Source organism: Molothrus ater, chromosome 5 (genome assembly GCF_012460135.2).
Source record: "Molothrus ater isolate BHLD 08-10-18 breed brown headed cowbird chromosome 5, BPBGC_Mater_1.1, whole genome shotgun sequence".
NCBI lineage: Eukaryota > Metazoa > Chordata > Aves > Passeriformes > Icteridae > Molothrus > Molothrus ater.
Genome location: NC_050482.2, coordinates 35,898,322 through 35,923,254, shown reverse-complemented (window position 1 = coordinate 35,923,254; position 24,933 = coordinate 35,898,322). Strand labels below are relative to the sequence as shown.

The following is a 24,933-nucleotide window of genomic DNA, read 5'->3' as shown; positions in this document are numbered from 1 at the left end:
TATTTAAAATAAAATCTTTTTTTCAAGTTAGGCAACTGTCTTGTAATAAAAAATGATTTAGACAAGTGAGGAACAAGTGCCTCACATATTTTGAACAAAAATATTATCTCAACAAGTTGAAGAACACTTACAGGTTTCTGAAAAGTTTCAACAGTGGAGCTTTAATTTGGCGTTCAAGAATGTATTTGAAAGTAATGAGGAAACCAGTTCCTCACTGTTTGGCTGAGTGGGGCCAAGGAATTTTGTCAAGTAATGTGTAAGGAAGAACTAAAGAGAATAATTAATGAGGCACCATAAGCATTTTAAAACTGTCCACTAGAAAAATTTAAAGGTTTTAAGAAAAATCTTGTTAGCAACAAAACTAGGCTCTGTTGAACACTAACACCTTAATTTGAATTAATACATTGTATTAGCAATGGTTTTGTTTTGATCTGTAGCTAAATTATCACAGTATTTCTACATCTGATTCTCAAAGCAATCAGGACCTGTTGTAACATATATATAGCCTTGAATTCCTTATGAAGATTACCTGCAACAACCAAAACAAAACCTCCAAACCCAACACAGGATTGAAGGCCACTGGTTACAACATTCCCTGGGTGCCAACAGTCACTAGCTGAACAGGACAGGCACTATTCAATGTAACTGAAGCTTTAAGTGATAACTGTGGGTAACTTAGGGTCATCTTTTTATAGTTTTTAACTTCCCAGTATCAAAACCATTTCATAAACATTCACATTAGTCCAAATTTCCAAGAAATTTCCACCTCCATTTTGTAAGCTATTTCCATTTCTCTGTTTTATAAGCTACCATCTTTCCCACAAATAGTAGAAAATAACTTCAAGAATGTAATTTCAAAATGAATAAAATTTCCCAAAAAGGTAAAATGAGAAAAAAATGTATTTGAAAGAACTTCTTCAATATAATTTTACCTTGGAACAGATAACACTGGAGAACTGCTGTGACTGAAAAATGTGAAGTTTTAAACCTCATCCACTGAAGATAATTATCTTCAAGTGTCAAGCATTAAAAAACAAAACAGGTTTGCAAGAATTAAACCAGTATTGCCTCTTTTATGGTCTGACAACTGTGACCAAACTGTGTTCTGGTTTAGTTCACATTTATTAATTCTAAGCAATCTAAGTTATTCAAATACAAAATAAATTTAAACATCCTGAACTGTCAACCCAAAGCATTTTAGCCCTCATGATCCTGTTTAAGTTTCTCACAGTGTTTTTGAAGTCTCCACTGAGACTAAAACAATCAGGAATAGCTTGGTGGAGATGAGGTTCCTCCTGCAACTCTTTGCAAGGCTGCCTGTCAGCAGGAAGGAAACTATAGATAATGAATGCTGCAAGGGGCCTTTTATCTTAGTGCTGGGAAGCTGAGCAAGCCTACCTACCCTGAGCCCTCCACAGCAGCTGCTCACTGTTAGCTCACGAGCAACCTTCTCATCTTTGACATCCAAGTGCTGAATACAAAGGGAAAAGATGAACAATTATACCCAAAAAGGAAAGGCAAACTCTACTTTATGGGCTGGTAGATTTTCTTAGCAGCCATAGCTGTAATTCTAAGAAATTACAAAATTCCACTTAAATATGTCTTTCCCAAACACTTGAATATTTGTGTTCAGACAGTTATGGCATTCTTCAAGATCTTAGTATCTTGAAGAGAGTTTTTCTGTGGCTGCACATCCTAAATAACTAATAACCATGCACAGTTAACTGACAGCTTGCCTGCTGCATTCCTGTCGTAGACATTTCTCTCCTCCTACTGTAGCTGCATTGAACATAATTTTTGATGGAAAACATTGTGCAAGTATACTTCAAAGTGAACTAGGTGCTCCAAAAAATACTGAAACTAACTTGCTTAATATCTTTGAACCAAAGTGCTGAATATCTAAGTTCTAATGCCCTTCTGTATTCTATGTCACATTAAATTAACTGCCAAGAAGTACAATGCTCACCAAGGAACAAAGGCATGATGCTTCACAGTAATTTCCTGGGCAGGAAATGAAAGGCTACAGATAACACTGAGCTGTGAATCCTTGACTTTCACGGCATAGGACTCAAGTTCTTATTAACTGATGAGAGATACCACATTGACAATATTAAAACCAAAATCTGAACTGATTCAGCTGTCCAGTGTTTGCTGACAACTGGTGAGAGAAGTTGAATCAACTTCCAAATTATTTTAACAACTGGATTTATCTATGAAAGCCTATTGTATTACTTGTATTTGCTTAAGATGGCACAAATAACATTTGTAAAAGTAAACTGCTCCACAAGAAAGAAGCCTTGCTATACTTCAACTACCTAGAGAGGAAAGACGTGTTCCGCTCTGTACTAACAAGCAGAAACCCCCACAGCCCTCCACTACCAACAAAATATGTCATATCCATGGACTAACCACTGGCTCTCCCCTCTGTCTCATGTTCTTACATTAACAACCAGACAACTAGATTTTTTCTCTAAATATGATTTAATTAAAAACACTAAATCAGCTTTGACTTTTATTTTATATATGTACAATAGTTACCAAATAATGAATACACTTAATCAGTTATGTTAAATTTCACATAACGTCAAAGGACATCAGCATGGGATGGAATAAACTCACTGCCTTTTGCAGATACAAAAAAATGCATTAATGTTAATTGTGATTACTATTTTGGTGTGCGGTTTGTTGGTTGGCTTTTTTATAACCTGCTTATCAATTCTCCAAATAATGTTGCGATAAAAACAGTGTAAGTGGTTAATTGATCAGTTAATATATTAACAAGTATGAACATTAGTAAAGTTTGCAAGGTATCAACTGCAAAATTACATCAAGTGTAGGACAGAATGTATTCACATGAAAGTTAGCTTCAGTTAGAAAAGTTTTGAAAAAGAGCCCAGGTTGGAGCTGTGCATTAATTTGGTCAAACTGATTCATATGAATGAACAGTCAAGTTTATTTAGATATTGAAAATACAACTATCCTTTTTAGTATTCACAAACAATTGTGTATATAGTGTGTGTATGTGTGTAAATATATATATGTATATATAAAGTGAAGATATGTTAATGTAAAAATATACTGTTCATCCACTCCCAATTACACAAAATTCTGTATTTGGACATTAAACTGTGCAAGTATGAATGTCCATTTCAAATCTACATTCAACCAGCAACAAATACTTAGAAGTATTTTGTAAACATTTGAGATAGGGAAAATCCATTTACAAAAGAATCCTCCCTTTAGCACATCAGCATCACTTCAGCTTGAAAATTGTGTACAGCAGCTTCAGCTGGCATTTTGTGAATCTGCTTAAATCAAAGAGCTCACACTGTCTTAAAACAGTATGTGTGAAAGCTCAGTAAATGCAGAAATTTCTTTCATTCTTAATCACCATCCATTTCCAGTTTACCAGCAAAAAGAAAATGCACTTGGCTACAAAAATATTAAGGAATGTTATTGAAAGCAAAAGGCTATTTTGGTAGAAGAAACTACAAAAATAGTTAAGTTGAGTCATGTTGTAAAGCTTTAATGCAAAAGCATTACAGTACAGATTTTCTTTACAACCTTAAAGCTTAATCAACACCAAATTTAAATATCCATCTCTCAAGTGCTTGAACAAAATGTGCTCAGTGAAAGTCTTTCTCCAAGGGAACCAAGGGTAATTAGGCAGGTGTCAGGCTCTGGGTCTCAGCCGCCTGTTGAGCGCCGTCCCTCGTCCCGTTGGCAGCAATCACAGGGGTTGAGATACTCTGATAGAGTGACGTTGGACAACCCAACTCAGCTCCACTTTCATCCTCTCCAGTATCTGAATCCGGTGTTACCGAACTGTTCTCTATCCCCAGGATCTCACTGACTGTTTGAGGCAATTCCTAGAAAGGAGGCAGCAGGGGAAATATTAAAAATCACTGTAATTAAATGCAAAAAGTTAACAACAAAGTCCCCTCTGTCCATCCTGCATTCCCAGGACTCATTCATGTGAGAAATCATTCATCTGAATTTAGCTGCACTGAAAGCATCTCTCTCAGAAATACTTCCATTATAGTCAACATTTTCTGTAGCTACTTTTCAAGAAGACAGCAAAGGGAACACACTCAGGAATTGATTCCTGATTAATCCTGATTAATATAATCTTCATTACAAAAGTTACAGTCTAATCAACTATTACAATTACACTTCATGTTATTGAAATTAGTTTTATTGAATGATCCACTAGTTTTTGCCTAATAAGTCTGGCATGTTTTCAATGCAATGCACCTTTCAACTAGTTTTTCTCAAGCACACCAAACATCAAATTTCTTGGAGTGAGGTTACCTAGTGAGAGTTGAGAAATCACAACCAAAAAGCACACTTCAACTTTCCCGCAGTGAACAGTATTACTCTATAAAATCTATTATTCTTCCTTACAGACTTCTCAAACATAGGCACTGCAAAGCTACACAACATGCTTTACTGTACCCAGACATTCAGTTCTTTCACAGGTCATACATGAACACTTACAGCTAACTAAATACTTTCCCTGTCTATAAACATTCACAGTAGATACATATCTTTACCTTGCAATTCATCATCTGCATAGAAATTGCTTCTGCTTTGCAGAGTATATATTCCACATCGATTTTCATAGACAGTTCATTGATATGCTAAAAATAGAATCACAAGTTATAGTGAGATAAATTATAACTTTGTTTCACCCAAAATACATTAATACTGCACTGCACTGCTAGTATCACCTTATTAACCTGCCTCTTAAGCTATGAAATGCTAGACATAGTCTATAAGCTTTGAGAAATGGCTACTCAAAGATACAGTACGGGACGGCTGCTTTTCACCAGCATCCAAGGTCTGCAAGAGGAATCCATAGTGCCTCTAAATGTGACAAACTATCTGGCCCTCCTACATACTTCCCCCTGCAGCTCACATTTTCAGAGATGATAAAGTAGATCATAGAAGATAAAGCAAAGGTTAGTATTAAATATAATAACTCATCTGAGGAGAGAACCATTTTTGATCTATTGATGATCACTTATCACTAAACACAGACATCCAATAAACCATTTTGAAAGCCTGCAGGATAGACACCTAACCCTTCAGAAAATGGTATGCACCTTTCCCTCCCCCAATACAAACCACAATCATACTGCACAGTTAACTAAAAAGTTAACTAATATTTTAACTTAGTACCCAAAAGACAGCCCCATACTAGCCACTGGGAAGACAATTCTACTGCAGCCAAAACCAGCACATTAATGCATAAGAATCTGGTACCTTTAATATTTCATTAAAGCCATAGTGCTTGTCCATTATTTGCTGTTTTTCAGATTCTAGGATAGCACAACAAAGGAGAAGATGAAAATTCTGACAAGGCAATTCTGTCCACATGACCTGTTAAAATATAAAAACCCCACATTTGAAATGCTCATACTTTTCTGCTGAAAAGAAAAGTAGTTCTTAGAATATAAGTCCTCCAGCCAAATCATTTAACTAACAATAAGCTGTTTTTGAAAGCAACTAAGTATTTGTAAAATTATTTGGAATTTTACTTTTAGCCCTTTAGAGATAATTGCAAGTCTGAGTCACCAAATGCTTATCTGCTTCTTAAGCCATTGTCCACTATATCCTACTAAACTGCTTGAGCTTGTGGTCTTGTGAATGTGGGCTCTGCCTCCACTCATGTGAAACAGAAGTAAGTGAAGCTAACAAATTATTTGCTAACAAAGTATCTGCAATAATTTGTTTTTTTAATGCAGAGTATCTGCATTAGAGTAATGCAGATACACTAAATTAAATTATTGGTTTAGAGTATCTGCATTAAGTGTGAATTGGCAGAAGATGTGTCATGCCCAGCAACAGCTAAAAAGACTCTAATGTTTATAAATAAGGTGCTAAAGTTGTTCCCAATCCTGAAGACATGTACATACAGGTACGGGGCGGGGGGGCATTCCCTTCCAACTGAAGCTTTTGGTCCCATGAAGGACACAATCATTCTTGAGTTCACTGGGACTGAAATGCGTAACCTCAGTACTAATACCCTATTTTAGTACATTCACAAAAACCTTTAAAAATGTATTTGAAAAGAACATGTATGGTGGGCAGAAAGCTGGAGGACAATTTTGCCAACAAAACCAGAAAAAAGTAAAAGTCTGCTTGCACAAATGCCCTGACAGATAAATGGATTTAAAACAATGGATTTACTCTCAAAAAGGCAGGTAAGAAATCAGACTGCTGAATATTTTTTACTTCATTAGCAAAAAATTTTTTCAGCATTACTGATCTAATAAAGCCTTATAGCTGAGCAAGAGCTTGAACTTTCATTACTAGTACATGTAACCTGTAAACAGAGTTGCATAAATCTCAAGATACCCAAAGAAAGTTCACCCAAAATAGAATGCAATTAAACTTGAATCTTTAAACTAAGATCCAGTTCAGAAATTAAATTTCGCCTCTTTATCAGACAACCAATATTCTGTTAAAGCATTCTCTCACTCCAGTAGAAAGACTGGAATGCAAGTAAGCTGATAAAAAATAACAATTGAATGAAAATGCCTGTAATCTACCAAACACAGTCTGCCTACACAGTTGTGCATTGATTTGTTTTAGCATCAAGCTGCTGCCAAAAAAAATCCATACAGTTTGCTACCATTTCTGATAAACCTTTCTAAGTCTGAAGCAGAGCATGCACTTGAGGTTATGTATGTAAATGCGTAACAGCAGCATCACAACATGCTGGAAGGATGGAAGAAAAAGCGGCATTTAAACTCTAAGTATGAAACTAAAAATATAAAAATAAGAAGGAGTAACTTTTTTCCTTTTTCTTTCTGATACAGCTACACAAGTAAAGACTCGTTTGTCCCAGCACTACCTCAGCAGCCATGAATATTTGTAACCAACGTATGTAAAGTAACTTATTACCAACTCATTCTGGCTTTATGTTAATGACTGATACTAGAATAACACTGAAGCTAGATATGAATTAGTTGTAATTTTGTTACAAAATCTTTCTCCTGGGTTTCTTCTAAATCACCCACTGCACAAACAAAATATTAAGAACTGGCTGGAATTACCAGGTGATATTGCCTGTCTCTCCAGTGTCAAGGAGGGACTGAGCTACTTTCAATTTTGGGGCAGCTAGGAAGTGGCTCAGTAGGCTATCTGGGCTGTGTTTGAGAGGCTCTACTAAAATGTGCTCTAAATTAACCCATAGCAGTTTAACCCATACACAAAAGACATTGCATGTAACATAGGAAATAACTGCACTCACATAACATGTCTCAGCTTATCCACACATGGTGGAATGTCACCTCTCTATCACATGCAACTCTGTCACACAGCAATGAAACAATCACTTATGTTTTCCACCACAATGGTTATGGCTCTTGCTCAGGAAGTGCAAAGGTTGGGAGTTAGCCTCTACTCCAGATTATAAGAACCAGTATCTCTCATTTCCAATGTGAATGGAGATGAGAGAAACCAGACAAGTGAAGAATCTTTTGATTCCTTTTTTTGTGATAAAACACTACAAGCCATGAAGCCAGTGGGAACAGGGAAAAAGTGTCTGATGCTTACTAAGTGGTTCATACGAGTCAGAGGACAGAAATAGAGATTCAGAAGAATCCTGAAATTAGCAGATTAGACAGAAAAAGCCCCAGAAGTCCTGGAATCTTGGACTGGAATCTCAGATGGTACCTCTCCTTCATCCCATCCTATGCTCTGCAAGAGTATGTCATAGGGTAATATTGCCTTCAAATGGATTCCCTCAATTCATGTGCTATTACAAAACTGGACATGAGGTTTGCTCAGCCAAATACCCAAAAAAGTAGTTAATTTCTCTATAAAGGGAAAAGGCCTCCTGTGCCTATAGCCTGCCTTTGTAAATCCCACATAGTTCACTGATACCAGTGGAGCTGGATGGCTATGCACAGGAGAAAAAAACAACACACTGTAAGATGGACTGATCAAAGGTGACTCTAGCCTTCACATAAAAACATTAACATAATGCCTTAATTACTTTGTTTTAAAAAGAAAAACAAGATATTCCCTTTCCCATTCCATATCTCCTAGCAAGGAAATTGAATACATGTAGTAAACTTACATTATGATGTGCTATAAGAAACCTACAAGACTATAATATATCAAAAGGTTTCCATCGTCTTCCTAAGAGAGGAAAAAAGATACTTGAGAGAGAAATATAGTGTGTTTCTTTCCTGTATGTACACATATATACGCCTTAAAGCAGAGGTGATAAAAACATGCTAGCCTGGGACTATAAACTATAAATAAAAATACTGTTGTCATCTACTTAAAAAGAAAAATTAGTCTTTACAAAATACTGAGAAAACAACATAATACTGGGGGGAAGAGATGAGTGCATCTCCCCTCCCAAATCATTATCATTTATACCTTTGAATAAGAGAATTCTTCTAGTTTTTTACATATTGGTTTCCTTATTTATGAATGTTATCCATAAACTTTTTTGTCCTCTGGTTGAAATACCACCTCAATACTCTATGCTAGTAAATTCCACCAACTGATGATAAAAAAGCTAAAAAGATTTACTTTAGACAGTTTAAATACTGGTCCTCCTCTTTATGTGACTCCTTTTTCATTAGTGGAAAAAGTGAATAAAAGTATCAACATTATTTTTCATCACACCAGAAACAACATTATTTTTCATTATAGTACAAACTTTATGCATCTCAGCCCTGTTCTTTTCATTACCCCTCTGTTCCTCAGTACATATGCTGTTATGTCCTATAAAATACTCCCTCCATTCATCTGAACATTTATTCTGTTCTTCTGAGTTCTCAGTGAATATTGTGCCCACATTTTCAACAATAAACCTGAACTGTTGACACACTTCTCAATTTCCCCAGAACGAAAAATTAAAGACAAAATATTGGTTAATCTTAATTATTTCATCTGATCCCAAGATCACCTAAATCAAAAAAAAGATCTCATTAACCCAGAATGATCAGAACTTCAGCATTTTGATGTTTTACATAATGTTATGTGGCATCACAAAGCCTTATCATCGAGATTAACACTCTTCTGGCATCGTCCTCTTCATGGCTTTGGCTAACACAAACTACCCTGACAGTGCTTCATTCAACGTTATCTATAAAGAATCACCAATACCACGAATTAATCAAACAAATGCTTTCTTTTATCATGAGTTGTTTTCCATTAACAGTTAACTGCTACACTCCACTTACTACTTTCACTTAAGAGTATCAGTTGAAGGCTCCTGTCCTAATAATTTTGGACAGCCAATTTATCCAAACCAGCTCTAATAAGTATTTTTTCATGAATTTCACAAGTTGTTCTTTAGGCTAAAAAGATAAGAAATGCTCACATGTCCTCAGGTCATTGTACTAAATCCTTTTTTTTTTTTTTAATTTATCAGAGTATTAAACATTTTGCAAAATGATCCATGCTTTTTGTTCTAAAGTCCAAAAACTGCCGGAGTTTGTATGATGAAATATTTCCTTACCTCCCAGAGTCGAAGAATATCTTGAAAACTAAATTCCCTTTTAAATCTGATAAGAAGCCACCGGAAGCAAAAATAAAGGTAGCCTGAGTCTTGAGATTCTAGGAATAAGAGTGTGACATTTCAGAAGCATCAAATTTGGTTCAGACAACAGGTGAAAAAAAAAACCCTACACTTTACAGGTACATGCTTACACTACTAATTTTTAAGATGGTGGGACCTTTTTAGAATCAAGATATTTGCAAGAGTACAGCATATTTTTTAAATTAGTAACAGGATGACCTTGTCTTTTCCATAAGCATGGAGCAATTATTTAAACATTTTAGGCATTCTAAAGTTACAAGTCCTATACTCATATAGTATTGGAATTATATTTACACTTGTGAGGAACAGAATGCAGGAAGCTGTTTCAGTTACCTGTGCAAAAATAATACACCTACCTAAATAACTGCAAAATCCACTGTCTAGTAAACGAAGCAAATGACTCAGCTGAATAAGTTGTGTCTTCATACCCTGCATCTGTTCTTCAAAATTCTGATGCTGTATGGAATAAAACATTAGCACTGTCACTTTTATTAACTCAATTTTGTGATTTGCAGCTATTTTAAAAGAAGTTTTGTTATTGCAACAGTGGTTCTCCCCCTTTAGATACTTAATATATAGATATTTAACTGTACTTCTATCTAATGAAATGTCTGCCTTTTACTGAGAAGTTTAACTAAAGCACTGAATTGTATTTCTTTGCTAACATTTTCATATGTAGTAAATGATAGTTTAAATCTGATTAAGCTCTGTACTTCCCAGCAGCATGACTGCACTCAACAAAAAAAATTCTCTTTTACTTTTCTATCAGTCACACAAGTCTTTTGCCACATGCACAACTCATAAAAGCTTCAGTTTGTGGGAAGTCTGAACTGCATTTAACAAAACCCAAAAGGCAGGTATATAATGAAACCATTATCGTGAACAAAATCGCGCTTGAGGACTCCTGATAAATACAAATTTGTCTGTGATGGTTACTCTGGAATTCTTAAGGAGCCAAATATGCCTGTACTGTACAACAATACTATTGCAAACCCACCACAACCTCAATCAACAAAAGCATATTGATTCCAAACATAAAATGACTACTTTAAAAGAATTCAAAAAACACAGTGAACTTTATAAAGTAAAATTAACCCCAAATAGTATCTGTAGGTTATCTGTTTATGTGAGCTAAAAAAGCCTTATTTTACCATTTGATCCATGTATGATACAAAGCACCAAAAGGCATCTACTTCATTCTCCATAACATACAAGACAGGTGACAGCAAGTCGCTCATCCCCTGCACATAACCTTGATGGAGAAAAAGCAGAGGGGGGAAAAAGCAAAAAGAAATTTCAACTCAGCAGTTAAACAGTAATTTTTCAAGTGTGATGAATGACTGAGTGAAACAAATATTAGCACATGCAGATACTATAATTCTCCAATTCAACTACCAGTAAAGACAAATTTGTATTAATAGGCACCAACAACCTGTAGATCTGATAAGATTTACAAGCCATTTCTGCCAATCTAAAGAGAACATAAAGCAAACACATTGTTCCAATAGCTGTTAAAAGATGTACAAACTGAGTTTGTACACAACATATTTTTAGTAAAAATGTTCCTATTTAGAATTCAGAAGCATATAATGATATTTTTAAGATTAAGTCTCTACCTTGCACCATCACAAATACAAACTTGTATATAATTTCCTTTCTATTTCTACTAGATTACTTTCTTCTACACATTTAAAATTTTTGAGTATCTTTGCACTCCCCCACCCACTCCCTTAATGAAGATTTTCTACTCAAATTCATTGAAAGAGATATTGAGTTGCAATTCCAGAAAAACATAGTGCAACAGTCCTTATGAAGACAATTTGCATTTTACACTTCTTTTTTTTTCTGTCACTGAATATGCTTTAAAGATTCCAAGATTCCTTTATTTAAGGAAGTTGGGACTGTTCTGCTTGGACAGTACTTTAAATACACCCAAGCCTAAGACCATCTGTGTAACCAAGCAGACAACAATGAAGAATTTAACCGATCAAAGTGAGAATTAATAGTAATTAATTAGTAACGTATTGCTTGCAAGAAGCACAAAAGCAACACGTCTCTAGATCTGATTCAAGGACGTGCTTTTATGTTTTGTGCCTAGAACTGGTGAATAAAGTTCATACCACCTAAAAAGTACTCACACGATTTCAAGAAAAGCTTTCATTTAACTGGAGAATGAAATGCCCACTAAAGCATATCATTTTTACAAACAGCTATACAATTTTAGCTGTATAAAAAAGTTTTTCAAATTTTTAGTTTTTAAATGGTTCTTCCAGCTTTCTTGTTTGTAATTGACAGTCCATTTAAGTAGAGCATAATGATTTCTACAGGTAATTTTTTCCCTTCTTCCCAACTCTTTCAATTACCACTGATGCTAGTGTCAGCTTATCTATTGCCCAATTGTTGCTGACCTCCCTCAATAAGAGAACACAATTAATGTGTGTATCTATCATCAATGATTGGTTCAACATAACATTTCTCAGTTGGCTGACTTTATTTCTTAATGATATAATTGTAACTCTGTAACTGAAAAGAGGATTAGAGTCAGTAACTGAAAATATGGAGCAGCTGTGAGAAGAAAAATAGAATAATAGCAAACAGGTAAATAATTAAATAATTAAAAGGTCAAAAGAAAAAAGTTTTGTTCCCCACATATTAAATACTACAGCTAACTAAAAATAAATGCAGAGAAAATTCTGTCTAAGACAGTTTAAAAGTCCATTTAATAATAAAGCCAATTTCATTAATGCAGACTTAAGGAATTAATTCAGAAAAATATTCTATTAACAGCTGTTCTGTCCCCTCCCCTATATGGCAGCTTGTGGCAATATTCAGACCCCTCTAAAGCTGCTGTCAAAAGATTAAGAGCAGCACTGCACCAATGTGCTGAAGCCTTGGACAGTTACTATGTCAAATTTACTGTATTTCCATTATTCCTGCTTGTTTATAAAACAAAAGACTTATGCAGTGTGCACATTTAAGCCATCTCAACCATGTTTTTAACAGAGTGGGTGATGAATATGGTTTACTTTCACCTATAATGTCACTGTGCATTAATGGCTGTTGAAATGTGGAAAGAGATGAAACAGAGCTACATGTTTAAACCATTAATTTCAGTTTTCTCTTTTTTCAAGCCAAAGATCAAGACTCTCTTTCAAAGAGAATGAAAACCAACAAGAACTACAGCCCTGCAGCATGTTTACTACAGGTTAAAGATTTAATCTTACTTTTTGTTTTCAAAATCTGGCACAAAGTGGGCTTTTAGAATCCCAAAACTTTTCTGATACAGAATACGCAAAAAAACTCCAAAGTATACAACAGCCAAATGTCATGCCAGGGGTGAAGGGGGAACCAATTGCAAGTATCTTTTCCCTCCCTCCCAAGACAATTAACAAGAAACCAAGACATCACATTAACAGTGCAATTAAAGAAAGATGTTATATGGTCTTCTCTCTGCAGCAGATGCATGCACTAAAATGTAATTTTTGACAGACTGCTAAGTGCAGTCTGTTCTCAAGAACCAGCTTTTAAAATATTCACAAGAACACCATGTTTACAAACAGCTGGTTCAGCATGCTGAGCTTTAATTACAGCAGTGGCAGCTGGCTTATCATTTTTATTGATATTATCAGTCTTAAAAACATATATAACACTCAAGCTCCGAAGACCCAAACCCATTTAAAACTCTGAAAAGCAAGACTGCTTCAATTCTTTTTAAAAAGTTAAGTCAAAAAAACCTAAACCACAAAAACCACACAAAAACCCCAAAAACAACAAAAGAGCCCCACAATAGTAGGTCTGTAGTGAAGACAAACTACCACTTAATTTCCAATCCCACCACAATTGATGAGTTCAGATGCCTAAGACAGACACCAAATTAAAAAGAGAATGAAAAACCGAACAAAGTTATCTACATTATTGAACACTACAAACTATTAAATCTTTTTTAAAACATTTACAAAAGCACTGCAATCAATACGAGTTCAATTCTATTAATGGGACTTCGCATAAGCAAAGCTGCATATCAGAAGCCAAGAAGGCTCTTACATTCAGAGGGACACAACTTACCTAAGTCAAAGTCATACATGCAATAGGTCATCAAAATATCATGAAGTAAAATCAGTCCTGGATTATCTTCGCCTTCATAGAACTTATTTGTTCGATCTGTCCTGTTAACATCTTTTTCTAAGAAAACAGTCCAGATTTAAAAACACTTTCAAAACCAGTTGTGAAAAGCCAGTATCAAATTAATTCAGAATATCTAAGCTGATGATTTCTTCCTCAAACACTGTCACAAAGCTTTGAAGTGTTTCAGACAACTGCATAAGTGAATGTCATTTCAAAATAAAGAATGTTTTAAAATAAATAAAATCCTTCCTATCTCCAATGAAAGTATTTGCTTACAAACAAATTTTAAAGCTTTCTGCCTCTTCTTTGATAGTACATTTTATGGAAAAATCCTGATTATAATTCAGCAAAAATGTTTTACATTTAAGAGGATTAAAAACAATTTTATGTGAGCTAACTCTACAATGCCATTTATGAATACTGATGCGACACAGCATAATCCATAGCTGGAAAGTTCCCACATGATCATCTCAAAAACACTGTGACAGTTCATAACAGCATTTTATAAATACTGTGGAACAAGCTCTTGTAACTCAGAGCAGATGAAACTGCCTCTTTCATCAGGTAGTTTTGATGTCTGAAACACACCAAGCACACAGCATACTCCTTAATAAGGTGAAATTCAAGACCAATATATTTAGAAATTTTGCAAAATTTTTGAATGCAATTTGATAAAAGGAGTATTTTGTAGATTTGCATCTCTTTTACTACATAACTCTAATACTGCCACATACATTTCAAATGCTTAAAAATTAAAATAATTGTCTCAACAGAACAAACACCTGGCCTTTTTTAAACTCAGAATATATTGTTTTCTGTTATCATTCTCTAAAAATATAGTTTATTAGTCTACCAAGAAAAAGACTACTTTGACCCTTTCAGCTTGCCTGTTGAATAACTGCCTGAAATAAGTTTAGCCTTTCTCTCAGAATAACAAAGAAATCTTGGCCTGACTCCTGAAAAAATATTTAGTAATCCACAACGCTGGTGCCCAAATCTCACTATCAAAGAGAAATGAGAAAACAAACTGCTAATACTCAGCATAATTTTATGAAATTTTTAGAAGTAGGTGTAAAACCTCAGAAGTCAGAATGCACATACACAAATCCCAATAAGAAATTATAAAATATGAACAGACACATTTTTACATTCTTATTGTACATCATTATTTTAACAACATTTCCAGCAGAAACACATTATGACATCACACAAATGAAGAGTCTTTTGTTGTTGAATAAAGGAAATTTAAAAATCCAGCCAAAAATCAGTTTGTAACACTAATACGTAAAGCTCTGAGTCACTCTACTTGAGAAAGTTTTAATATTAAGTATATAACCAAGTTTAGACACCTCTGAAAAGAGTAACATTTCATTTTTAGAGCCTCTTCATGCAGGCTCTTCAATTTCACTTCTTCAATAAGCTTTTAAAAGTGTGTGTGCATTTAGGTATGTGTCTAAACATTAATTTACCTATAAGACTCCGGTAATCTCTTAATCTTGAGTTTCGCTTTTCCTGTTCCTCACTGACAGATTTCCACTGCAGTTTCATCCTGAAATATTCATCCCTGAAGAAGAACGACAATTTTGAAACCAAACATCCACATTTTCTTTTTTTTACTTCAAGCATTCATTCATTCCATGTATTCTTTGAGATAAATGGAATAACAACACCTTGTTTATGTAATGTTTTTAGTAAAACAATTTTTAAGAAAATGTCACAGGTTCTTGCATTCAACAGTTTTAGCAGCTGTCTTTCAAACAGCTTTCTACATCACTTTGTCTTAAAAAAGATGCACCTTTAAAATTTTTTTTGTAAGAAAAAAGTCACTGTACTCACGTTTTCCTTTTTTGCAGATTTGCTCTCTCTTCTTTAGTGCTGTTCCAAGGAAAATATCCCAAAAGAAATTTCCATGCCTCTTTTCTTAAAGTATGGCAGAGACCCTGGGGAAAAATGGGCCAGATGTATCAACAAAACTATTACCACATTGTGAGGAAACACTCCTAAGATTGATACAACACTTCCCAAAGTAGCAACGTCAAGTTGGTTTCTTTTTACATTGTAGCCAAATCTCATGTGCTAACTAGGTCTCACACTGGGAGGAAACAGGAGGAAAAGAGAATGACTAAACAGAATACTGTGGAAGCACTGGATCCACACTTAGATAAGGAAAGAAACTTTAGAAAATCATTTTCTTCCTATATTTTTACTTCACTGCTAAAAATAAAGAACTTACAAGGCATCACAAACTTTAAGAATTAAAAAAAGTACCTTTAAAAGTGTATAAAAATATAATGCTGGTTCTGGTTAGAGTTGCCAAATTTCTGGTCTTGCCATAAAGTGACTTTGAGGACTAGTCTTCCATTTATTTCTTTTTTTAAACAAATATTTTCATCTCACAAGACATAGCCAACCTTCAATGAATCTTTCAGTCAAAAATACTAGTATCCATTCAAGAAGCCTGCTTGTCAGAAATCTTCCCAAGTAATTCTCAACATTTTTAGATGACAAAAATATATGGAGCTGAATCATATCCTGCTCTCATCAAGAGTTTCTTGTAACTCCTGCAGTACAGTCAAAAGAATAAGGAACTTTTGCTGTGAGAGTCCCCACTTTGGGGATCTTGAGTCATAAATAAAATAGAGCACTCAGTCCCCCTGGTAATGGGGAGAGATTGACAGGAAAGTGGGCTACAGAAGAAAAGGTTTGTAGTAATTTTCATGCTTGTGGAAGGGTCCTTAATTGAGCACATCAGGCACAAAAACAGGACAGTGCTATCATTCTCTACTTCTGCTTGCATCAAGAAACATACATCAGCAGGCACAAAATGAATGCATTAAGGCAGCTGCATTCCCAGCAAAATATAGAAATACTGAAGTAACATTAGGTAGAAAAGCAACAGGACACAATTAGTTTTCAAAATTTCCATCACTGAGACTAAATTCACATTCATATTACAAAACCCCTCAGTTAAAAATATCAACAAAAGTGTTTAGCACTGCTCTGCTAAACAGGGTCAAATCCCAGCAAACAGCTGGGCAAAACCAGAAGCTTCAGCTGGAGAAGGATAGGAAAAAACATTGTAAGAGAAAAGAATAAACCAAATATCCTAAAATTGAAATACTTTTTCCTGAAAGTCACTTTCATTTGTTTTATCACTTAAGCTTCTGTATTTCCAACTCATTTCCCTCAGTCAGCCACAAGAAGATCTTTCTCCTTGCAGAGCACTTCATATAGCTGCAAGACTGCTGAGGTATTTGACTGGCATGAAACCATGCTTTATGAAGTCTCCCACTAATGACAGTCTGGGTCATGCTCAAAGTTCCGCATGAAACGTTACAAGTTAATGAAAACAGCATATCCATAGTTTAGGAAGGAAAGTAAAAGCCAGAATCAAGCCATAGGTCTTGCTGAATTTAGAAAAACTAGTTACCCCTTTGAATATCAATCGTTTTATGTAGTCAACATCTAAAATTCTTCCTTCAGAGTCCATATTCTTAGCCCATTCTTCAGTTGACACAGGCTCTCTTCTACTAACTTCAGGCTGTTTCCCTAGGTCGATCTGAAACACACAAAAAGGCCTTATATGAATCCCAATGAAGTGCTTCAGTAGTTGCAAACAACTGCACAAATGGTACTAAGCCTGCCAGTTTCTAATACTCAGTGCAATTACATTTCCACATGCACATACCTCAGCAACTCTAAGGATCTAAGGTTGCTCCCACGTGAGCAAGTAGAGTGGGCCAACACAAGCAGATCTTTAGAGTAAGACACTCGGTGCTGAGGACCTGACTATACATGTTAATATTTCAGATTTTGGAGGATGTACGTGTGTTTTAAACAACCTTCTAATTCCACAAACACCTCTGAGCTAGCATCCCATGAACTAATGCAACACAGTAAACAAGGACAATTGGGAGCTTCACTTTGAAAACACATTCCTGATACACATGAGTGCGTCTTACAAGAGAACTGACAACCAGCTTGGGTTTAGAGATGCTATCCTTACATAGACTGCACAATGTGACTGGAAAGATCAGTTTTGGTACACAGCCTCTTAAAAAAACCAAGGATGTATGAACTTTCAGAATTTATAACACCCATGAAAAGTTTCAGTTTGTGCTTAGTCTCTCAGTTCCGAAATTCCATGTACAGGAGAACTCAGCAGAAAGTAAATTGTTACTTTCTAAAAACATTTTTATGATAGCGACCCCCAAATCAATTTGTATTTCAACTCTTTATAAGTCCAAGGCATTTGTCAGATTAAGACATATAGGTCAATGTTAATTTCCATATATAGCATTTGCTACACTTTTTCTCATTGACAAATTAATTAAGTGCTAGGCAGCAACTTCTTAGAATTATATTGTTCATATCTACTGCTGAGATATTAACACTAGCTTGAACTCAAAAAATCCTCCATATAAAACAGTTTAATGTTTTAAAAATATGTAAGCTGCTCAAATAATAATCACAAGCATTTAAAAATAAACCTTTTCCACATATCTGTAAAAGATCTGACAGGTGCCCACAGTGATTCACGATCCAATTATAAGTTCATTCTAGCTTTCGTTCAAATCATGCATATATCTGTAATTTATACACCCTAGACATTCATCATCCAATTAAATATTTTTTTTAATCTCAAAAGAAATGGGATGTTAGGAGCGATTAGCCAAGAAAGTTGGTTATTAGCCGGCATGCTCCAATTTTACTTAACGGAGTTCTAATTGAACTCAGAGGAAACACTGAACATAAAATCGGTCACCTTTTCAGGTAGTGCCTCTAACATAACTATAGTCACCATTTCATTAATTACAAACTTCCCTTCAAAGAAAACTCGCATTTGCATGCATAAAAATGAAATATTCAAAAGTAACTGATGATGATCTTAACTCCTGAGAATAAATGGTAATATGCCACAATTGCATAAACAATATAACTCATCATGCTTCAAGTCCTACCACTCTTTTAAAGGAGTGCATGAAAACAATCAGCGCATCCGTATCATTAATTTATAGACTCACTCGTGTAATGACTTCAAATCCTGGCTCTTCCTGCTGATTTATCTTCAGCCCTGGAATGGTATCATTGAAAAAGTCTGCCATTTCTGATGGTGGTCGCCTCTGATTTGATTGATCGCTTGAACGTAAAGTACCAACAATATAGTTTGTGACTTTGGAAAATTTTCCCATTGTTACTATGTATGGATCTTTCTTCCATTTCTGTTAGAACATGGAAAACAAGAAAAACACAAACATCTGTGTTTATAATATATTTGTTTTATATATATACATATACTTGTAATTCTTATACTCAAAGGAAAACATCAGGAAAGGTACTGTAGATCTCAAAATTATTTAAGTTTCATGTATTGGTAGTAATACAGAACAGTCATCACATGATTAAAAAGCACATCTTAAGTATGAAGATAATACTGCTAATTGATTTGTAAGATTGGATAGCAGTGCTCTCAGTAAGCCTGACCTACACATAGAAGTGGATCAGATCCACTGTTTGCTGTCAGTGATTCATGGCACAAAACAGAAACCTTACACCCAGTTTCCCTACCCTCACAGAAAAAACAGTCTGAACAATCATGTACTCTGCTAGGAATTTCACACAAATTTTTATTTGACAACTCAATCCAGAAACTAACGCAATTAATTAATGAAGAATTTCTTTAATTCAACACGGCAGTGGATCAACCCTCTGGCCTCATTCTAGTCACCCAAGTTTTGCTCCTGACTTTCACAAGTCCATAAGCTCCACCAAATGATAAGCCATTGTAGTATTAAAAACCCCCATATTTTTAGCCAACACTGTCCTCTTTGCTACTGTATTTCCATTATCCTTTCAAAAGCCTCAGAAAATATCAATGAAAAGAATACTTAGTCAAGGAAAACTTAGAAAATTATCATTAATATGTTGTGATAACTTCTAAAGTATTTCCCCACTAATACTAAGGCAAATGTATGAATCACAGAGAACAAGAAATTGAATAGGTTTAAAATAATACCACAGGAGAGTTAAGAAGTTATTACATCATTGAAAACAACATACAATTAAGTGTACTTTCTACAGTAAGCATTTGGTTTAGGATATAGTTAATGCTTCTACAATGGCACTAAATCATTACTCAGCAAATGTTCCTGTGACATGGAAGGGTGCATTTTTTCAATACATGTCTTCAGAATAAAAAATTTGAAGATAATACATACTTGTAATAAGCCATATGATGGTTCATCAAAGAGATTTTCAAAAGACTGAGACAGTGACTTCTGAGTCTTCACAAGAAGAACCCGCTCATCATGTGGAGATCTGCAATAAAATTTAAAAAGGGTGTCTGGGTGCAAATATTTTTTCTGTTAAGTTCTCACAACATTTACTGGATTTATGAAGTCACACTTCAGGCTTAGTGCAAAAAATAAAAGATTTGATGCAAGATCGTTCACATGATGCAAGATCAGTCCTTGGCACAAGGTAGACAACTAACGCTTCATAAAACAGAACCTTCATGTTTCAAAAGATTGTGTTATTATCATATTAATTCTGAATTGTACTATTTCATTCCCTGAAAAACGAAGCTTTAGAAATTTTTTTGAGAAATTACTCTGTAAGATAACTCCATTTACATGTATGTAGGTGACAAAATTTTCTTCAGTACATTTTTCTAGTTTTGACAATGGACAAAAAAATGTGACACAGGAAATGTAGCGAGACACAGTCAGCCTCAACACAATATATGCTCAAACTCCCTTAACATAATAGAGGAAGTGAAAAGAGCCTATGTCACCCATACAGTTAAGGAATTCTTTCTACCAGTTAGTAAATCTTACATTATTGCACCCTGTAAAACATTACATTAAGGAATACAAACTGCTTTTCAATGTATGAAAGCACATCAACAAATTTCTATAGTACTACAACAAGCTCCTATCAGTATGAATCTTGGAATTATTCAGAATAATCTCCTTTATCATAGGAGTTTAAAAGACACCAGAGCCATTGTACTGCAAAACAGAACCATCCCAGTACAGCCCTGCAAACATATTCCTGTGTAGACTCCAGAAGCTTAATGAATACAAACCTGACTTGGTCTAACTCACTGTATTTGTACACTCCTGCTCAACACATTTGCTACTCAACAGGGTTCCACAGGCAGATGAAAATAGTGACAACAAAGGCATTGAAACCATGCTGTTCCCAGTAATGAATCTGTTCTTTTGCTCTAACACCTACTCCCCCTGCAACATCCCATTTTGCCCCCTTCTTCAGCACAGGCACCCCATTACTTCCTTAAGCAGCTGCTGAATCACCAATTTACTGCTCAGTAGGTGACAGAAGAGAGAACAGCTCAGAAAGCAGGCTGACATTCAAGCCTCAGAGTTTGTATCCAGGCAGGAGAAAGCCAAGCACTTTGCCATCTGACCCTAATCCATTGCACAGACTTACATTTATAAAATACCTCTCTATTGCTCTCTCACAAAGTTTAAATCCACTATTTCTAGTTTTTGAAAGAAAAATTACTTTTCTTTTTATTAGCACCTGCATCATCTACCATGTTATTAAAGTCAAAGATAAGAACTTTAATAAGGCTTATCTCTTTCCCATTCCAACAGGACAGGACACTGTAAACACTGACGGATATGAAATGCAACAAGAGATCTTCTTTTGAGACAGCCAGACATCACAGTCATAGTTCTGAGGCACCAACAGTTAATGAAGCTCAATTGGCTTTTTCTAAAGAGCAGCACAGGGGCAAAGGCTGAGTCATGTATTATGTTTCTCTTAACTAAAAGAATTAAAACTTTGTACCACACCTCCCTTTTAATTAAACACACTTTCTGGACAGTCAGGGGGGTATCAACACATTAGGTAATGTTCAAAAATTTGTGAGCTATACATTTTCTGAAACTTCCTCATAGTCCTGTGACTTAGAAAGTGTCATCTGTGCACATGATATTTTCTCAATATTATACTAGTGCAATTAAACTAGAAGGCACCTAATCCTAAGGACAACAAATTACAACTATTTTGTATAACTTTAGCTGCTTCATGCTGATTTCAGCAATGACGTGGTATTTATAAAGAATGGTGTTAGAGAAGAACAAAATCTTTTGAGGTAATAGGAACATAAAAAAGGCCAATAACATAAAGATAATATATACATAAGCTAAAATTTCTGCCTTAATATCAATATCCCATGTTTATAAAAAACAAGTTGTGATAACAAGTAATTACACTGACAAATATTTGTTTGTGGCATCCAGACAGCTGAGTAAACATCTTTTACTAAATGAGGTTGTGAGCTGAGATACATTATGTACTAAAGAATGAATAACCTATTAGGAAACAACAGAGACATACAGACTGACTCTGTCATTTCCATAACTTGAATGGCCTATTTGTTCTTTTCTCTTTCCTTAGAAAAAAATAATGGTCATAATTCATGACTAAGCAACAGAACAGAATTTGGTGACAGAAGACACCTTAACTGAATAAGAAAACTAAAACTTGAAATTCCTGCTCAGGTCAATGCTTAAGGCCATCCAAACTGAATTTCTGTAGCTATCCTTGCTTTTTACTTTAAAGTTCCTGAAATATCTGCTCTTGCATTCGTTAATGCTTACAACTGTTCAAGGTGGCAATACAATACAGCAGTACAGCACGTCCTCCAAGCCTGAACATCACCTCAAGTTTTGCTGTCTTATCCTAGAAATCAGTTAGAAAACTTCAAATATGTTGCTGCAGTCCACAAGTAACAGCTTACACAGATCTGATATAAAGCTTTCTGTAACTCACCATATAACACAGTCTTTTTCCAGAGTTTGCTACATCAGTTGCTCCCAAAACCTGCCCCAGTTTACCAGCAGCTAGTCAGAAGGTATCCACAAATAACTAAACACAGTATGCTCAAAAAGGAACAGTTTCCTTGGGGAAAAAGGAAGAGAGGGGGATGGCAGGACAACAATGTTTCCCTATGCCTGCAGAGGCTGGGAAATTATGAAACTAAATGAGGATGTTTAAGGAAGGGAACCTAGAGAAAAAAAACCCTCAGGATTTAAGATGAAGTTGTGATTCAGGATTTTCTAATCTACAGTTGTACAGAGAATATTCATATTTACAATTTCATCCTGTCTCCTACTAGCCCCTCCTTTGCTCCTCCTGACTTTTCCCCTTACAAAGCTCACTTACTACAGCCAGTGGCATTCCACCAACTGGACACACTGACCATGCTACCTTCTCCAAGCAGCTGAAAACTTCTGATTATCACAAACCCCAACACCATGCCTTGAAACTGTCAAAGCCTTTCACAAATCAATTCCATAAATATACAACCACTCACATCCTACTGACTTGCTCTCCAGCAAAATTTTCCTTAGTATTACTCAGCATCCGCCTGCTCTAGTTGTTGAAGGCATCTCTGGCCTCAGTGATGCTACTAATGTAAGAAGAGCCCTCTGTAAGAATTCTACAGCCCTTTCACTATCCACCTTCAAATCTGTCATCACACTATTATGCTGCAAATGACAACAGCAAAACACTTTTGAAAACAGATTACATGCTACACTAATATTACAGCTATTAAAGGTATACATGTTATATCACATTTATTTCTTCATATTCTATCTAGCCTTATTTACCTGTTGGCTTCTTCGATTATATTTATGCTGACATGGTGAGTGCAGAAAATTTTATTTTATTCTACACTTATGCATGCTGATCAAAAAGGCTATCTAGTAAAAAACTTGGAGGTAGCACAATATAACTACACAACAACACCAAATTATTTAACAGAATGATAGGGTCTTAACTATATTTACACTCAGATAGTGGATTTGTGTGGTAAAGATCAAGAGTGAAAAGTGAAACACTGACCAGGCAAGAAATTACAAGGGAACAGAACTGTGGGGGAAAACATTTATATACTAATTGATTTAGCTGACAGTACTGTAAGTTACCTTGCACACTCACATAAATATTCATGCATATTTTGCACAAAGGAGAGCATCTCAAATTGTAACACAAATTATCCCATTTTATAGGAGTAGCTCATGAAGGATTTAACTTTTACACTGCATGTTCATAACAAGCTTCTGCACCCACTAGAGGGAGCAACTGAGGCATTTGGAGCTAGTAACACTTCAGATTCTAAAATACTTCATAAATCAATGCAATAATTTTTAAACTTCAGCTTACATTCCAAATGCATATATGAAACCATAGTTTCAGTCACCTTGAAAACTATTTCTACTAATAAAAAAAGGAATGGAATAACAATCAGGAAGTATTACTCTGAAATTCATTACATGATTTAAGTAAACCAATAATCTGTATTTTACAGAACTATGAGTTGTCTGATACTTACTCATTCAGTGCAACGTGCTTTTCAAGACATTTAATCAATGATTTGCTATCTCCATGATGAAAGTGAAGAGCTGGAAGTTTCACATCATCCTTCAGACAGAACACCAAATAAGACCATCCCATGCCTTCTTTGTTTTGTTTGATTGATTTCAGATCTGTCAAACTGAACAGGAACGACCACTTGCTTTCTCTGTTTGCATGAGTTGTAGCATCTTAAAAACAAAATCAGCACATGATTTCAGTTTGACTTTCAGTGTTAGCAATTATAAATACATCATATCTATCACTGTTCCTAAAAAACAAACTCAAAACATAAACACCAGCATTGGTATCTAATAATAAAATACGCACTGTAACTACTATTTCTGCATTTTCCTTTGAGCCTCCTTGTCTTCTATGGACTTGTAAAACAATCAACAAGTCCATCAGGCTACTCCCCTAAAACTGTACCTACAGTTTATAGAAAAAGGTTTTTCACCCAGAGGATGGTTGGGCACTGGAACAGACTCCCAGGGAAGTTTGATGCTTAAGTTTAGGCATTAAACTTAACAAGAGTTCAAGAAGCATTTTGGACAACACTCTCAGGTACATGGTGTGATTCTTGGAGTTGGCCTGTGCAGGGCCAAGAGCTGGACTTTATTGATCCCTGTGGGTTACCTGCAACTCAAGATACTCTGTGATCCTACAACAGAAGTGATCAAGCAGTTAAATGCACATCTGCTGTATCAAATTCCAGCAGCAAGCTAAATCCAACCTGCACTTCCACCAGGTAGTGCTACTTACCCAAACTAAACATCATATGTGCTACAATCCTGTAACCTATATATTACCCACAGTTACTAGCCACATGTCGTGTAAGGCTGCTGCCGAAG

The 24,933-nt window shown here is 35.3% G+C and overlaps 1 protein-coding gene across 1 annotated transcript in view; it reads right to left on the bottom strand.

Annotated features, from left to right (window-relative positions):
- Positions 1-2,499: 2,499 nt before the first annotated feature.
- Positions 2,500-24,933, bottom strand: part of TBC1D15 (TBC1 domain family member 15) — a 35,734-nt gene continuing 13,300 nt past the window's right edge. Inside the window, exons 5-17 of the mRNA XM_036401079.2 lie at positions 24,063-24,273; positions 19,912-20,011; positions 18,718-18,915; positions 17,124-17,252; positions 15,530-15,633; positions 15,163-15,257; positions 13,634-13,750; positions 10,720-10,820; positions 9,925-10,024; positions 9,488-9,585; positions 5,266-5,382; positions 4,554-4,640; positions 2,500-3,869 (exon numbers count right to left, since the gene is read on the bottom strand). Coding sequence (XP_036256972.1) covers positions 3,663-3,869; positions 4,554-4,640; positions 5,266-5,382; positions 9,488-9,585; positions 9,925-10,024; positions 10,720-10,820; positions 13,634-13,750; positions 15,163-15,257; positions 15,530-15,633; positions 17,124-17,252; positions 18,718-18,915; positions 19,912-20,011; positions 24,063-24,273 — 1,664 coding nt within the window. The 3' untranslated portion in view covers positions 2,500-3,662. The remainder of the gene's footprint in view (positions 3,870-4,553; positions 4,641-5,265; positions 5,383-9,487; positions 9,586-9,924; positions 10,025-10,719; positions 10,821-13,633; positions 13,751-15,162; positions 15,258-15,529; positions 15,634-17,123; positions 17,253-18,717; positions 18,916-19,911; positions 20,012-24,062; positions 24,274-24,933) is intronic.